Source organism: Macaca nemestrina, chromosome 16, assembly GCF_043159975.1.
Source record: "Macaca nemestrina isolate mMacNem1 chromosome 16, mMacNem.hap1, whole genome shotgun sequence".
NCBI classification, from domain to species: Eukaryota; Metazoa; Chordata; class Mammalia; order Primates; family Cercopithecidae; genus Macaca; species Macaca nemestrina.
Window position 1 is genome coordinate 96,878,441 of NC_092140.1, and position 17,992 is coordinate 96,896,432.

General features: G+C 50.4%; 1 protein-coding gene across 14 annotated transcripts in view; it reads right to left on the minus strand.

The window, feature by feature from the left end:
• Window positions 1-41: 41 nt before the first annotated feature.
• LOC105490184 (microtubule associated scaffold protein 2) overlaps window positions 42-17,992 on the minus strand; it is a 626,066-nt gene continuing 608,115 nt past the window's right edge. For all 14 annotated transcript variants that reach the window (XM_071081499.1, XM_071081501.1, XM_071081504.1 and 11 more), the window contains 6 exons: window positions 16,817-16,922; window positions 11,055-11,128; window positions 6,164-6,262; window positions 4,946-5,065; window positions 2,382-2,479; window positions 42-585 (listed from right to left, as the gene is read on the minus strand). In XM_071081499.1, the coding sequence (XP_070937600.1) occupies window positions 372-585; window positions 2,382-2,479; window positions 4,946-5,065; window positions 6,164-6,262; window positions 11,055-11,128; window positions 16,817-16,922 (711 nt within the window). In that variant the 3' untranslated portion in view covers window positions 42-371. The remainder of the gene's footprint in view (window positions 586-2,381; window positions 2,480-4,945; window positions 5,066-6,163; window positions 6,263-11,054; window positions 11,129-16,816; window positions 16,923-17,992) is intronic.

A 17,992-nucleotide genomic window follows, 5' to 3' on the forward strand; every position in this document is an offset into this window, starting at 1 on the left:
ACGTATATCTAAATATACACACATATCGGTGCAGTACACAATGATTATTCAATGTATATTGAAAACTGAGCTTTTTGTAACTAACCTGAAATTCTGCAGTGAAAGTTCATTGCTCAAGAACAATTGCAAGTGTCTTTCTTTTGGCTCTAACTATGGTAAAACGTTTGCACATCAGACTTTACCATTTACACGTTCCTAAGTGCCGACACCAGGGCAGTCTTACACGGGGATCAGAGGAGGACGCGCCTAGGATGCATTCGCAGCTACTGAGCATGCGCACAGGGCCAGCTCCGGCGGCACCGGCTCGGTGCTCCCTCGGGGTGGAGACTGGAGGACGAGAAGCCGGAGCTCCCGCAGGCCGCGCAGTGGCGTCATCTGGGTGTTGTGCTGACTCTGGCCGGAGAGGAGGGCCCCGAGGAGGAGCCGCGGTAAACGGGAGATGTGGGCGAGAGTTTAATCGGGCTGGTTGGGTCCCCAGTTTGGAGCTTCCAAAGCAGCTCTTCGTTGGTTCGGCTCAATCTCTTCTTCTCCTGGGTTTCCTTCTCAACATACTCCTGGAGGTTAGCGTTTTCCTCCGACAGTTGTCTGCACGGGCACAATGACAAAACAAGTAGCAATCATGCTAGTGGACACCGAACCTGAGGTCACGACAATGGGTGCAGGACAAAGGGAGGAGGCCATGATGCCATCAGGGAGAACAGGGACCAGGGCAACCCAGTGACCAAGAACTTTGGTGGAGTCATGATTTCCATTTAGCCCAATGACACACCTGTTCCCAGAGCCTCTCTGGCCAACAGCCATCATCTCACAGGCCCTCTGCCTGGTCAGCGGGGGCACTGGCTGTCCACTGGACAGAGCAAAGGCCAGCGACTGAAAGGAGGGAAGTGGAGAGCTGGAGTGGGTGTGCTGCCAGGAGGCTCCGAAAGGAGAGACAGCCGTGGAGCTGACAATTCACAATGACAACAGCACAAGAGCAGCGACGAGCCGCAGGCCTTCCTGAGCCTGCCGGGAAGCTGGGGGGGCCTTCTCCTGGCCTCCCTGCCCTAGGCTTGTGCCTGCACGACAGCAGCGTCCTCCCCTGATGGACATGCTGCGCTAGGGGTCTGTGTCCGCCTGCTAGACTGCGAGCTCCAGAGGACAGAGGCCAAGGCTCCGTCTGCATGCTGAACCCCCAGCGTCCAGCTGGTGCCAGGCACATAACAGATGCTCAGTTAATATTTGCTGATAAAGACTGGTGGGTGAAAAAATGAATCTAAGTTGCTTGCTTTGTTGCATTTTTGAAGAATGACAGCGCCTTTGAGGAACTGACAGGAACAAGTACATATGCATTTTAAAGCTGGACAGATCGAGGTCCAGAAGAATCAGCTCTGTTGGATAAAGTCTGCACTTGCTCTGCTGACAGGGCACCTTGGCAGCTTCCGGAGCAAAGGGAGACTGCTGCCCCCAGCACAGCCTTTCCTATGTGCCTCTGAGCTGAGAACAAAATGCCCGCACTAGGGGCTTAGTTATGGGGGCAATGGCTGTGTGTCCGTTCGTGCATGTGTGTAAGAGCATATGTATGTGTGAGAATGTACATGTGAGAATAAGCATGTACATGTGGGGATAAGCGTGCACGAGTGTGCAAATATGAGGGCATATGAATAGGTGTGAGGATTGTATGAGTGTGTGTGCATAAGTGTATGAGAGTGAGTGTGCATGAGTGGGAGTACGCAAGTGTGTGTGTGAGCGAGCATGCAGTGCCTGTGTGAGTGCATGTGAGTGTGTGCATATGCACGAGTTATGTGTGCAACGGTAACACACCACAGGTGAATCCTGAGGAGCCTAGTTGAGTGGGCAAGGGTTCGGGCCTGGGTCTTACTGATATGGCTGAGCCCGCTTGGAAGAGCAGCTGAGGAAGCCAAAACCCTGCTTTATCCGCACACTGCGCTGTGTGAGGGAGGAGCCTGAACACTCTTTCTTGAAAGCTGGGGCACCTCAGAGCGGGGCCCCACAGGGACAGGCAAGACCTGGATGGAAATTGTGAATTTCTGGAAGTTGCGGTATCAACCAATGGTGACTCTCTTTTTGGCCTGGGAACACCCAGCTGGCCCTCCTCTCCTAATCTCTTCCAATAATAAACCCCTTCCCCTCCCATTGCTGCAGGAGGACCCTGCCACACACTTTTGCTGATTCACTCATGTCTCCCAAGGTGGGGCCCATTGATATGTGGCCAGGAATAGGCAAGATGGCCACAGGGGCACGCTCTTGTTCTTCAGGTCTTGGGGGAAAACAGCAAGAAACTGCGGGGAAAGACTCACAGCCCAGAGTGAGGGAAACTGGGTGCTGCAACAAAAAGAAGCCAAGAGGAAAGCCACTTTGTAGGTGACACCCAGCCCACCTACCTGGTGACAACTGTGTTTTGGTCAATCCTTGCTCTGAGGTCTTCGTTCTGCTGTTGGAGAACCTGGATCTTTTCTTCTAGGATAATGTTCTTTTCTGCCTATAAAGGAAACAGTGTTTAAGAGGTTCTAGCAAGGCCATCAAATGGGAAGTAAACCGGTGCCCTCAGCTCTGGGCATTGGAGGATTATCAAGAACAACATTTTGCAAATACCAGTTTGCAATGTATTAGTGGGTTGTAAAATCAGGTCAGAGGAATGCGACCAGCATTTCTTCTTTAAACGAAACAGCATAGAAAATGCCCATGTGCACCGTATGTAGCAAATTTCAGGTATTTTTATTTTATATATATTATGTGTGTGTTTCTGATGTAAAATGTATTCCTTATAGTGAGTGTCCCCAGGCCCTTGCCATTGTCAGAGATAAACCATGAATACCACTAGGACCTCCTTTGACTATTGGGTCTCATGGTTCTTCCCAAAGTGTCAACCACACCGTAGCAGCATCCCTGGCCAGCCGTCCGTGCACGACACGACATCCTGAATCAACGGAGGCAGGAAATCTAAATAACGTAAGCACGCTTTTTCCTTCAGAGGCTACGGGCAGCCAGGAATGCAAAGCCGGAGAGCAGCTGGGTACATTCGCCAAGTCCCATCATGCCATGGCTGTTACTCCCCAGCAATTGATGCTTTCCCTCTGTTAGCATGTCCTCGAGGGCCTGAGACCTGGCTGAAGTACAGTTCGATTCTAAGACCACTTTAGAAATAAATTCTTTTCCGAAAAGAATGTGACACATTCACTGTTAATGTAGTTAATCTTTAAAGAAAACGGTCCCTAGTCCATGAACAGGACTTTGGAATCCTGGCCCCAGGACTGGCCTCTGGCCCCCTCTTTAGCAAGGCCCCTCACCCAGCCCTCACTTTTGCTCCCAGGAGATGAAGTGATCAAGTAGGTTCCTTTTTGCCTGGAAAGGTTTCTGGGATGAGAAGCCATACGGGCAGGCAGAAAGCCTGAAGCAGGGCTAAAATCAGCCAAGTAAACCCAGAGGTTTGCTGGTGACCCAATGCAAGTGGCCAAGCCAGGAGCGGGAGGAAGGGTGGCTGCTCTCAGAGCAGCTGGTCCCCACACTGGCAAGGCTGCAAGGCAGGGTTCGGCTGAGGCAGGCGCTGTCCTGTAGCTCCCTGCCAGCCCTAGGCCTGGCCTGAGCTGGGAAGTCCTGAGCTGCTGGAGGGTGCAGAGTGGTCAGCATTGCCCAGAATCTTGGTGACAATCCAGCATCACCTGGTCTGCCCCCATTAACTGAGAAGCACTCGTGCAGCAAGAGATGTTTGCAAAAAGGGATGCTTCCAGAGAGAGGCAACATGGCCACCAAATGTAATGGGTGGCCCTAGATCAACTCCTGGTTTGGTTGTACAGATGCAAGGGACATTTCACAAATGGGGAGCTTTAAAAATTCGATGTTATGATCAGTTTCTGCCTGACATGGCAAGCTGAGGATATAAAACACATGGTACAGTACGTGTGTGTGTGCAGACACTGCCTTACAGAGAAAAAGTTCTGGAAAGTATAAGCATTGGTAGGAATATGATGCTATAATCTGCTTATTTTCTGTTTATCTTATTTCATAATTTTCCATAGTACACATATTTCCTTTTGATAGTATCAGAAGTTTATTTTTAAAGTAACAATAATAAAGGGAAAAAATAAGAATCTGAGATCCTGGGGCCAACTTCCAGATCAAGATGGGCTGCCCTTGGAAGGAGGCTTCTCCTCCACTCCCTTTGCACACCTTTCTGGGACTCTAGCCCTGGCCAGGGGCTTGTGTGAAATCCTGGGTGTTCTGTGCTCCCCTTTACTAGCTCTGCAGGAGCCAGGCTGGTGGGCTGAGGTGGACGAGTGTGGGTGAGAGCAAGGACTCTGTTCTGGACTGAATGTTTGTGTCCCTGAAAATTCCTATGCTGAAACCTAACCCCAAAGTGATGGTATTAGGAGGCGGAGCTTTGGGGAGGGGATTAGGTCCTGAGGGTGAGCCCCTGTGAACGGGATTAATACCCTTATAAAAAGGGCCCCAGGGAGATCCCTGGCCCCTTCTGCCTTGTGAGGACCCGAAGCACTGGGCCAGGACTCCTAGCTCCATCTCCGCATCTGTAAAGCGGCTGGGGGCGGCAGCTCGTCCACAGGCAGCTGTAGGAGTTAGGAGCAGGCTCGGGGAAAGTGCTCCGTGCAGTGCCTGGGCACTGGGGATGCTGCATTGTGCTGGGTCACCACACGTCCCCAAGAGAGGGCAAGGAGACAGCAGGACTGTGGGAAAACCAGCGCAAAGCAGAAAGAGGCCACCCATCAGAAAGGCTCCAGAGTTGGACAAGATAAGGCCACCTCCAAGATTCCTTATGAGAGCTCCTGGCTTCCTGGGAAAGGCCCGCGGTGGGATTTTCTCCATAGGTGTAAGCAATGGGCAGGTAACAGACACACCTGGCTGAACACCTCAGTGTCAACGATGACCTCAGTGATGACAGCAGGAATGTCATGGAGGTTAGTTACTCTCGCGAGCAAACGGACCAACTCACCAGCTTTTCCAACTCGAGAATCTTCTTTTCCTGCTCATGTATTTGCTGATTCTTCATCTCTAATACCTGCTTCAGACTCTTCATGTCTTCTTCCAAGTGCTGATAAGGAGCCAATGCAATCTACAGGGGCAGAGAGCCATGAGCTGTTGACTAGGGCTCCCGACAAAACCCAGTATTAACCAATACCACGAATCCAGCTAAATCCATCCTCCTGGGACAAGTGCCCTGATGGCAACTGCGACACCAAAGAGAGAGGATGCTACAGCCTTCCCTGATAAAGTTTCCCACTGAGAAGCCTCCTAAAATCCAGTTCTGTGGGGGAGCAGGTGAGACACGGCCATCGTCCACTGGAAAGTCTGACTCCAGAACTGCTGGGTGCTGCCAGCCTATGCCCAGCAGGGAGCTCATGGGGTAGAAAGAGTAAACCCAACACTGGCTTTTAACATTCACCCGGAAGACTTGATTCACGAGGTAGCTGGGACTCTTACAGGTCTCACCTATGCCCGTAAAGAGCCCATGCATAGGAAATGAGTCAAGTGGTTTAAGACGCAGAAAAGCCATTTTAGACAAAAGTCACGTTGGGGTAGTGCTGCTGGATGTAACAAATTAAAATACAGTAGGTCCTGTTAAATCCAAATTCAGATAAATGACATTTTAAAAAATTCAGTGTAAGTATTGCATGGGACAGACTTATACTCAAAAATTGATCTGTAATTCAAATTTAACTGGGTGTCCTGTATTTTATTTGGCAACCCTACATTAGAGGGAAGGAACTTTGCCAGCTTTTCTGAAAAAAATTCCCCTCAACCTGTTAACGCATGCTGCAGCCAAGGCTGCCCCACGTCAGCCTAAAAAGTTGCGGGAGAACGGGCCGCAAGGGGTGGCCGGGCCGGGGGAATGGGCTGGAAGGGGTGGCCGGGCCAGGGTGGGGGTTTCCAGACCATGCTTATCACAGGAGCCCTGGGACTCCAGCTGGGGAATGCTGCGGAATTTGGCAAAAATAACACGTCGCTGGAGAAACCCACAGCTGCTGTCTGTCTCAGGGGAGAGGTGCTGACAGCAATTGTTTAAAAATCCAGGGGAGGCCGTGACCAGCTGTCACTTCAGCAGTGGATTCACAGAGAGGCCTTGTCTCGGGACTGGACTGCTGAGGGAGCCCCGCTGGCCTCGCTGGGGCGGGGTCCCTGCGGGGCTGGAAGCCTGGAATCCAGAAACTACCTCCAGCTGCTCCTCTGTGTTCCTCCTCAAGGCCTCTTCGAAGCGGCGGGCTCTGTCCCGCAGAGACTGGCTCTGGAAGGTCAGCGTGTCCACCTGGTCCTGCAAGTAATGATACAAGGAGTCCAGCTGGGGCCACTACAGACAGCAGCCACCACAGCCTGGGCAGCTGTGATCAGTGGGCCACCACTGTGCCCTGAGCACCCTCAGAGTGTTTCCCTGGGGGCTGGAGAAAGAGGTGCCAAAGGGGAACCCCCACAGCCACACGATGGAGGAGGGTGTCCCCCCGCGTCTGCCCTCGGCTCACTCCTCCTTGGTGCTTTGTCAGGAAGAGACCACAAAAGCACAGTGAGCCGGGGGCGTTTCACAACCTCTGATCCCACAGAGGCAGACAATCCTCAGAGAGAATCCTCAGAGGCGCCTCTTGTCCAGGAGGCACCCAGCCCCTGGCTTTGGGAAGGACCACGATGAATGTATTTCAAAGATGTATTCTCATTTAGGACGCTCAATCCAGAACCCTTCAAGCCCTCCTTGACTTCTTTCTCTCCCTTGGGACCCCTCCCACATCACCAAACCTTCTCATCACGAAGTCCATAATCAAGTCCTGCCATCCTGAATGTCCCTAGAACCCACAGACTCCCCTGAGCTCCGGCCACTCTGCTGGCTACTTTCTGAGACGATTCCTGTTTTTTTCTGAATGATCACTCCTTTGCCCTCACACTGTAGTGAGGCACTCTTTCTAACGTGCAAACCGGAACCTGTCCTTCTCCTCTCTCCTACCCCACTGCCCTCAAGCTGCAGTGCACACTCCCTAACACAGCGTCCTCCCAGCCTCGCTGCCTCCCTTTCCTCTTGTGCCAGCTCTCCTGCTGCCAGTGCCTTCCTCCAGCCAGCTCCCTCTCACTCCCGCTTCACTCTGGCTCCCACACAGCCTTCCCGGCCTCAGGACTGGGTTGCATGTCCTTGATAGGAGCTGCCACGTAAGCCAACTCCACACAGTCTCCTCCTCCCTGCTCAGACCCGCCCCGTGGCCAGACTGGCGCTCCCAGCCCTTAGCCTTCCCATGCCTGCCAGTTAGGCAGGCCGCTGGCCACTCTCCACCTGCAGGTTGAAGGAATATAAGGGTGTCTATGGAGACACTGCACCCCTTCCCCAGCTCCCAGCGCAGATGCACCTGCACTGACCCTGCCCCACTCAGCTCCGGCCATGACTCTCAGGACCACAGGCTGGCAAAGGACCGCTGATGCCCAAGGAGAGCTTCACCCTTCATGTCTCACTCATGCAGACCAGTCCAAAGCTCTTTGCCCAGCACCATTTCTATAATATCAAAACACAGAAACTAGGCTCTCCCATTAACTCTTCTAAAAAAGTATATAGATATACAGATACACACACACACACAAAAAAAAAAAAAGAGAGGAGAGAGAAAGACAGGGTCTCACTCTGTTGCCCAGGCTGGAGTGCAATGGTACGATCTCGGCTCACTGGAACCTCCACCTCCCAGGCTCAAGGGATCCAAGGGATCCTCCCATCTCAGCCTCCCAAGTAGCTGGGACTACAGGTGCGCACCAGCACACCCAGCTAATGTTTGTATTTTTAGTAGAGACAGGGTTTCGCCATGTTGCCCAGGCTGATCTTGAACTCCTGACCTCAAGTAATCCACCCGCCTCAGCCTCCCAGAGTGTTGGGATTACAGGTGTGAGCCACCGTGCCCAGCCTCCCGTGGACTGTTCTGGCAAGAGAAATGGCCTCATCCGCCAAATAATGGGAGGCGATATTGTGAATGCTAGTAAGTGTACACAGTGACACTAACATGGGAAGCACTGGCTTGACTGCTTGCTTTCTTATGGTGGACGACCCTGGTCTGCAAGCTCCCTGAGTAGGTTCCTTTTCCTCTTTTTTTGTTCTCTTTTCCAGTTACTTCTTTTTTTTTTTTTTTTTTTTTGAGACAGAGACTTATGCTGTCACCCAGGCTGGAGTGCAGTAGCTTGATATTGGCTCACTGCAACCTCCGCCTCCCAGATTCAAGAGATTCTCGTACCTCAGCCTCCTGAGTAGCTGGGATTACAGGTGCCCGCCACCACGTCCAACTAATTTTTTTGTATTTTCAGTAGAGACAGGGTTTCACCATGCTGGCCAGGCTGGTCTCAAACTCTGACCTTGTGTGATCCACCCGCCTCGGCCTCCCAAAGTGCTAGGATTACAGGTGTGAGCCACCGCGCCTGGCCCATGTCTGACTAATTTTTTTTGTATTTTTAGTAGAGATGGGGTTTCACCATGTTGGCCAGGCTAGTCGCGAACTCCTGACCTCAGGTGATCTGCCCCCATCGGCCTCCCAAAGTGCTGGGATTACAGGCATGAGCCACCGCACCCAGCCTACTTCCATTTTATTTTTAAGAAATAAAAGTTTCCAGGCCGGGCACGGTGGCTCAAGCCTGTAATCCCAGCACTTTGGGAGGCTGAGACAGGTGGATCAGGAGATCGAGACCATCCTGGCTAACACGGTGAAACCCCGTCTCTACTAAAAAAATACAAAAAACTAGCCGGGCGAGGTGGCAGGCGCCTGTAGTCCCAGCTACTCAGGAGGCTGAGGCAGGAGAATGGTGGGAACCCGGGAGGCGGAGCTTGCAGTGAGCTGAGATCCGGCCACTGCACTCCAGCCTGGGAGACAGAGTCAGACTCCGTCTCAAAAAAAAAAAAAAAAAAAGAAAGAAATAAAAGTTTCCACAGTGCCATGAAATGCAAATGCCAGTGCACTGGGGCAGCACGCTGCAGGTGGGAGCTTGCAGGCCTATGAGCTGAAATGTTCATTGCAGCCTGGGCAGCCCCTCCAGGCCCGCAGCACAGGTCACCTGCTATACTGACTATAAAAATGACCATGGCTTCTACACCAAACCTCCTCAGTGTTGCCAGAGAAAGCATTTCTTTTAAGCCTCTTTCCCTCCATTAAAAAATAAAACAACAGCAAACTCTTCAGGCAATTACAACTTAGGATGGATCTAAAATACCAAACTGATGTGTCTGCCTTATTCACCATTACTCAAAACAGATCTGCAGGGAGAGCATACGCTGCTGCAGCTAACGTGGGCTGCCTTCTTTATGTCATGCACAAAGACCCGGCTGGTGGCCTGACCCAGTGTGGGTCACTGGGGAGTCAACCGACATCATGACAATAACCACAATAAATGTAACAATGCTTGTTATTATTACAACAGTCACAATAGCTGCCGCTTATTAGCACCGACCTAAGCCAACCCAGGGCTAGGCACTTCTGACACGTTATTTTCCTTAATCTGTTCACACCTTGAGAAAAGCAGTGTCATCATCCTTATTTTAAAGAGTAAACTAAGGTTTACAGAGGCTACATAACTCTCCAAGATGTGAAAGCTAGTAAGAGCTAGCACAGCGGGGATTTAAACACCAATTCAAATCTCTAACCACCAAACCTGTTTCTCCAGGTGCCTGTGGACTAAGGAGGTTGGCTTGAGCAATTCCACCCTCCTTGCACCAAATCACCTCCAGCCCAAATGGATTGTGCTGGACGGAGAGTCACAATGAACATATGCCCAGTTCAGGACCATCTGGTGTCAGTGGCAGGGCGCCGACTCCCAGACGAGACAAAAACTCGCATTTCTTTGGGTTTGGGATTGGATGGGGTTTTTGTGACATGGCTGTATGGCTGTCAGTTTCCTGATTTGTGTTCCTTTAAGGATAGCACAACTATTGGTGCAGGATGTGTATACAAGGAAGGCAGTCTGGGTTCACTGGCCAAGGGCAAACCACACGAGCACTGTGCAGGCATAACACATTTTAGTTTTTGCAGAGTACACTGGAGGGTGTGACCCTGGCTCTCTCCACAGTCCTGGACTCTTGGCGGGGCAGGCTCAGTGCCATGTATGTTGCCAGAGGAAAGTGAGCCATCAAAAAAGCAGAATTCCTGCCTATGTATTAAGCTATGGGGTTCACCTCCCACAATTCCAGATGAGAGTATGCCTAACATTTAAAAAATAATTTTGCTGTGATTGGAATTGCTACACTTGGAAGTGGAAGCAGGGTCCCCAGCGTCCCCCTGGCTTCCCAGGCAGCTCCTCCATGGGGCTGGCGGTTGTCAATGTCTTTTCACACAAGCAGCTGCCTGCGTCTCTGTAAGGCAGGAAGGAAGCAGGAAGGACACACAGGTGATCCGGGACACGCTGCATTCTCTCCTTAGAGGCCTGCAGGACACAGGCAGCTCCTCTGGCATCTGAGACCAGCATTTCCTAAAGGTGATGGTGAGAGGTGGAGACAGTGTTTTTCATCTCAGCCACCTCCAGGTAACTGCAGCCCCTTTTGTAAGTCTCAGAGCATGTTCTGTAAGTCTCAGAGCATGTTCTGTAAGTCTCACAGCATGTTCTGTAAGTCTCAGAGCATGTTTTGTAAGTCTCACAGCATGTTTTGTAAGTCTCACAGCATGTTTTGTAAGTCTCAGAGCATGTTTTGTAAGTCTCAGAGCATGTGAATTCTGACCTGCAAAACCCTCCTTGCACCATTTCCCCGGCCTAGAACACGCTCTTCCCCAAGTCCTCCTCTGGCTTTGAACATAGCTCAGTTACTCCTCGGATACTCCAGACCACAGCAAGTGCACAGTAATCTCTCTGAATGCCTGTGGCATTCACTAACTGTATTATTCATGTGGTGCAAGTATGTGTTACCTGTTGTCTGTTACTATTTGCATCACAGCTCTCCGAGTAGACAGCACATTTCTTCAGGGTAGGCAGTATGACTTATTTACCTTATGTTCCAATGTTTAGTACAGGATTTAGTACACAGTAGGTGCTGAATGAATGTCTGTGGGTGCGAATAACGATGCTGCCATTATCTTGGTATCAGGTAAGAAAATTAAAGAAATACTAACCTGCAATGACAGCCGCAGTTTTTCAAAATTTTCTTCCAATTCTTTCTTTTCAAGCTCATGAGTGGACATCAATTCTGGAAAGAGGACATGAAACTGTTAAGTTGGTCTTCGTTTTGAAAAGGATGAAACAAGGCTCTTTTGGCAGACTAAGACCCGTGACTTCAGGTAAATCAATGACTCCCGGATAGCAGATTCAAGCCTACGGGGACTCCTCCACTGGTTTGAAATTGTATGTGATGAACGGGTTAGTATTTAGGAGAGAGAAAGAAAAAAGGGACTGGGGAAAGGGAGGGAAAAAGAGAAGATGGGGGCAGAGAGAGCACATATGAACACACACAGAGCACACACTACACACACACACACGTCACACACCCATCACATACACACATACCACACACACACCCCTACCACACACACATCACATACACCACACGCCACACACACATCTACCACACACATCACATACGCACACACCACACACACACACCTATGACACACAATCACATACACACCACATGCCACACACACCTACCACACACACATCACATACGCACCACTGCCACACATACACATACACACCTACCACACACATCACGCACCACTGCCACACATACACACCTACCACACACATCACACACGCACCACATGCCACACACACATCTACCACACACATCACATCACACCACACACTACACACACACACCTATGACACACAATCATACACACATGCCACACCTACACACCTACCACACACATCACATATGCACACACCATACACCACACACATATACACACCTACCACACATACCACATACACACCACATACATACCTACCACACATTCATATACATACCACATGGCACACACACCTACCACACATACCACATACACACCACATACACACCTACCACACATTCACATACACACATGGCACACACACCTACCACACATACCACATACACACCACATACACACCTACCACACATTCACATACACACCACATGCCACACACACCTACCACACACACATCACATACACACACATCACATACCACACACACACACCCCTACCACACATCACATACACAGCACATGCCACACACATACACCTACCACACACACATCACATACACACACTACCCACAAGAGCACATCCAATACACACCTTCCATGTACATCACATACACATACTACATGCACACACACACACCCCACACACACATCACACACATACACCACATGCCACACACACACCACACAATCGCAAACACACACTACATGCCACACACACATACACACCAAGCAATCACATACACTATATGCCACACACATATACACACCTATCACACACACCCCTGCACACACTCCCCCACATAGACCACACACATCCCCCACACATCATGCCCGCCACACCCCCACATACATACACTGCCCACATCCCACATACACATACATACCACATACAAACCTCCAGCACACACCCACTACACACACCACACACATTCCTCCACACCCCCACATATATACACTACACATACCACACATATACGACATACACACCTACCACACACACATATACACAACACACACACGCATAACACACCCACACACACCAATCACATCCTCATAGCCTGCCACGCTCGCACGCCTCCAAATCCATACACATTTACACACACACACATGCCCTCCCCCCACATCCTTACAGCACCCACACCTTTGTAACACATACCCACCCCCCCACACCATACACCACATACACACACCACACATTCTCCATAAACACATCACACATATACACACACATGCACACACACACTGCATACACTATAAACACCCACCCACATACCACACACACACATCCACATCCCCATACCTCCCACCCCACACACACACACATGCATCCCCCCATACCTCCCACCACATACACACACACACACACACAATCCCCCCATACCTCCCACCACATACACACACACACACACATCCCCCCATACCTCCCACCACATACACACACACACACACACATCCCCCCATACCTCCCCCACACACACACATACATCCCCCCATACCTCCCACCACATACACACACACCTGCATCCCCCCATACCTCCCACCACACACACACACCCGCATCCCCCCACACCTCCCACCACACACACACACCTGCATCCCCCCCATACCTCCCACCACACACACACACCCGCATCCCCCCATACCTCCCACCACACACACACACCCGCATCCCCCCATACCTCCCACCACACACACACCTGCATCCCCCCATACCTCCCACCACACACACACACCTGCATCCCCCCATACCTCCCACCACACACACACACACATCCACATCTCCCCATACCTCCCACCACACACACACACACACCCGCATCCCCCCATACCTCCCACCACACACACACACAACTGCATCCCCCCATACCTCCCACCACACACACACACACACACACACACCTGCATCCCCCCATACCTCCCACCACACACACACACCTGCATCCCCCCATACCTCCCACCACACACACACACACACCTGCATAACCCCATACCTCCCACCACACACACACACACACACACACCTGCATCCCCCCATACCTCCCACCACACACACACACATCCACATCTCCCCATACCTCCCACCACACACACACACACATCCACATCTCCCCATACCTCCCACCACACACACACACACACATCCACATCTCCCCATACCTCCCACCACACACACACACACACATCCACATCTCCCCATACCTCCCACCACACACACACACACACATCCACATCTCCCCATACCTCCCACCACACACACACACACATCCACATCTCCCCATACCTCCCACCACACACACACACACACATCCACGTCTCCCCATACCTCCCACCACACACACACACACACACACACACACACACACACACACACAAACACTTCTACGTTCAGCTGTACCACCATCCTGCCCAAGTCAGATCCTTTGTTCACGTTATTCATTGATTCTCTAAACTGTCCTCATGGCAAAATAACTAGGTAATTAACATTAAATCCCATCTTCTTCCCCTCCCAGGATCACTCTTCCTTCCCACTGCAAAGCAGCCATCTGTGGCTGAGGAAAGCAGTGGAGCTGCGAGCAGCCATCCTGCCAGCCGGGCTCGCCAGCCAGGCTCCGTGCTGCGTCTACACGGACACCTCGGTAGCCTCTTGGCTGCCCTCTGAGAACCACACATCCCTGGGATTTGCTTCAGCAAAGATTCGGTGTTAAGACAACTCAGATGCAAGGAAGAACTAATTGGACCGATTCCTCTTAAGAGGGTCTGAAACAACTCTGTTCCGTGAAAAGGGTCATCCCAGCAATACTTTGTAAGTTTGGCAGAAAGAATTGTCATGTGAGAGTTATTAAGCAAACGGATTCTATTTTCCTCCAGATGGGAAGAGTCTTATTAGCTGGGTGAAGCCCATCTCATTCTGGCTACACAAGCAATTTGTTTTCATGTTGTAAGGAGAGGGAGGAGGGTCTCATTAATCAGCCGGGATCATATGCTCAGAATGGCAGCATACTGGAGACCAACCATTACCATTCTGTGTGGCGTGAGCTGTAATCAGGAAAGACTTTGTGGTGTTCATTCACTCAAATCTTTTAACTAATGGTGGTAAGGGCCACTAAGAAATCCAGTTGTTACAGCTGACATTTACATTCGGAAAAGAAACGTTTGTGTTGATTCTGAGTGAGACTTCATTCGTCAGAAAAATCCACCCGATCTATTTATGTGAAAATCCAGAAAGAAAAGGCAACACCACGGCTCACTGTGCCATTTCCGTTCACGCTCCCTCGCGTGAGACCAGCTTCCTCTAGTGACAGATTTCAGGGTGTTTTCAAAGGATCCCAATGCCCCAAGGGAAAAGAAGAGGCAGTATCCATTCTGAAGATGACATAAACCATTGCTAATATCTGTGTCTTCATCGTGTATTTCTTTATTTCAAACTCACGACACTGTCTCATGCTTAATAGGGTGTTTAACACAATGGTTCTCAAGTTTTCCTGCATATTAGAATCACCTAAGGAGTTTGAAAGCCTTCTGATGCCTGGGCTGCACCCCAGAGCAATTAAATGGGAACATCAGAGGTAGGCAGCCACACATCAGTGTATTTTTAAAAACTTCTAGGTGATTCCAATGTGTAGCCAAGGGTAGGGGCCAGTACTCCGAGTGTGAGACACACTACCAGGACCCAGGCAATCCCTTTAACTAGTCCCCAGGAAAATGCCATCCCTTGCCTCCAGCTTGGTCACCTACTAATAGCTCCCAGAGGCAGCGGGGGTGGTGCTTGAGGGTGACAACAACACAGACCTTGGTGATGGCACACTGGGTCTTGTTCACAGAGAACATTTTTACGATAATACAAACTTTGATGCTAATTCTCAAATTGTAAAATTGTAAAAGTTTATCAATGTATTGTTAACTGTCGTTGCTTTTAATACACACTTTTTTTTTTTTTTTGAGGCGGAGTTTCACTCTTGTTGCTGGAGTGCAATGGTGCAATCTCGACTCACTGCAACCTCTGCCTCCCAGGGTTCAAGCGATTCTCCTGCCTCAGCCTCCCGTGTAGCCAGGCCACCGCGCCTGGCTAATTTTTGTATTTTTGGTAGAGACGGGGTTTCGCCATGTTTGCCAGGCTGGTCTTGAACTCCTGACTTCAGGTGATCCACCTGCCTCAGCCTCCCAAAGTGCTGGGATTACAGGTGTGAGCCACTGCTCCCGCCTTTAATACACATTTTAACAACCAGCTGACTGGGAGGGAAAAGTAAAGCGAGAGGAGGTTGAAAAACAAATTGTATGTATTAATGTAAATGCATGTGAAAGTATAAAATGCTGCTTCTTTCACAAAGGAAAATCTCATTGGAACTTAGTAATGACGCCGTTACGACCCACATAAAACCCAAAGATAATTCAAAGTTACAAAAATGTAAAAAGAAAGATCTGGAGACTCAATGCCCACCCACGGTGAATGTGGTCTATGAGTGTCAGCTCTGGATATCCCGATCCAACCAGATGCTGCAGGAGCCCGGAAAGCATCACAAATATGAGGAAAGTGTATCCATGCCGGGGCTTCCATTTGTTTTTATAAGGCCATAAAAATCATAAAGCCTAGCCGGGTGTGGTAGCGGGTGCCTGTAATCCCAGCTACTCAGGCTGGAGGCTCCAGCTGAGGAGAATTGCTCAGGACCCAGGAGGCAGAAGTTGCAGTGAGCTGAGATCGCACCACTGCACTCCAGCCTGCAGAGCAAGACTCTGTCTAAAAAAAAAAAAAAACGGGGAAAAGAAAACATAAAGTGCACTATTTCCATGCCTACTTTAGACAGTGGCCCTCAAGTGTGGCTACACATTAGAATCACCTAAGGAGTCTTAAGAAATCTTGATGCTTACACTGCACTACGGATCAAGGACATGAGAATCCCTGGGGTGGGACTGAGGCTGGCATTGGTCTTTTGTTACAGCTCCCCAGAGGACAGGGAATTCCAGTATTCAGCAAGGTTGAGGATAACTGCATTGGAAGAAAGCAGCAGCTAGCTACCTGCATCCTTAATTCCTATCTCTTCTTTTCCCAGGAGCCAACAGAAAAAAATGCACCAGGAGGGAAAGACAGGAAAGGAGGAACAATAAAGGAAGGGGGGCTCCACACACCTGCAGCAGGAAAGGCTCGGCTTGCACCACCCACCCCTGCCTGCTGCACACGAGGCTGGGAGCTACCTTGGACTTTGTGGTCGTGGTCATCCTGCAGGATTGTGATGGCAACTGTGTGGTTATTCTCCATCTCTAGGAGAGCAGCCTCATGGCTGGCGGTGAGATCTTCCACCTGGAGGAGAGTCGCAGTTACCGGTTAGACAGAGAGCTGCTTGGAGAACAGAAGTGGAATTCCGTGAGTGGAAAAGGTCCATGACCTGAAACATCAATGACAAGTCACAGCCTCGTGCCGAAGCAGGCGAGTTGGACTTTGGTGGTGATGTGGCTGCCCTCAGAGTCAAGAGGAGGTCACTGCCCCAACCTGGCTCTTTGCAGGAGGATCCAACTCCAGGCAGGGGATCACTGCCTGAGGTACCTCTTTAGAGTCCTGAGTGTGGCTCCTGGACCATCCCCTTCCCACTCCTAGTCCATCCCCTTCCCACTCCTAGTCCATCCCCTTCCCACTCCTAGTCCATCCCCTTCCCACTCCTAGTCCATCCCCTTCCCACTCCTAGTCCATCCCCTTGCACCGCTATGAGCGATGACGGCAAAGGAAAAGAAATGGGTCCTCCCTACGGGGTGGTCTGTTTCCCAGAGGCAGGGGGAGCTACAGTACACAAGGTAAACGGAGGCGAACGAATACTTATTAGGCTGCCCGAGATACGTTACTCTACTTAACCCTCAGAGCCACCTTCTGAAGTAGATCTTATTATGCCCAATTGACAGATGTGGAAACTGAGGCTCAAAGAAATTTGAAATGTTTTGCCCAAGGGCTAACAAATGGCAGAGCTAGCAGTGAGACCCAGGTCTGTCTGACTTCAAAGGTGAAGCTCTTTCGAATGCACTATTGGTTTGTGTTGACCTCCCCCAAGCAAGACGAGCAACGGACACCTTAGGATTCTCTCACCAGTACCAGGTGAGGCTGGGAGGTCTGCGTGTCTGTTTTTAAACACAAGGTTGCCCCCCAGATTATAACTTGGACCTTCTGCTCAGGCAACGTGGTGCTCCTGGTAAGGGCTGCTGCTTCCCAGCTGCAGGAATGCTTCTAGCAGTTTAATTGCACGGAGTGCAGCCAGTCCAGTCCAGGATTCTTCCTTTTCATGTTTCCTGACCCCCTCCCCTACCCCTCACCTTCCTGCCTACCAGGTTTACTGTTTTTGTTATTGTTATTGCGGCTGTTGTTTTAACTTCAAATACATGACT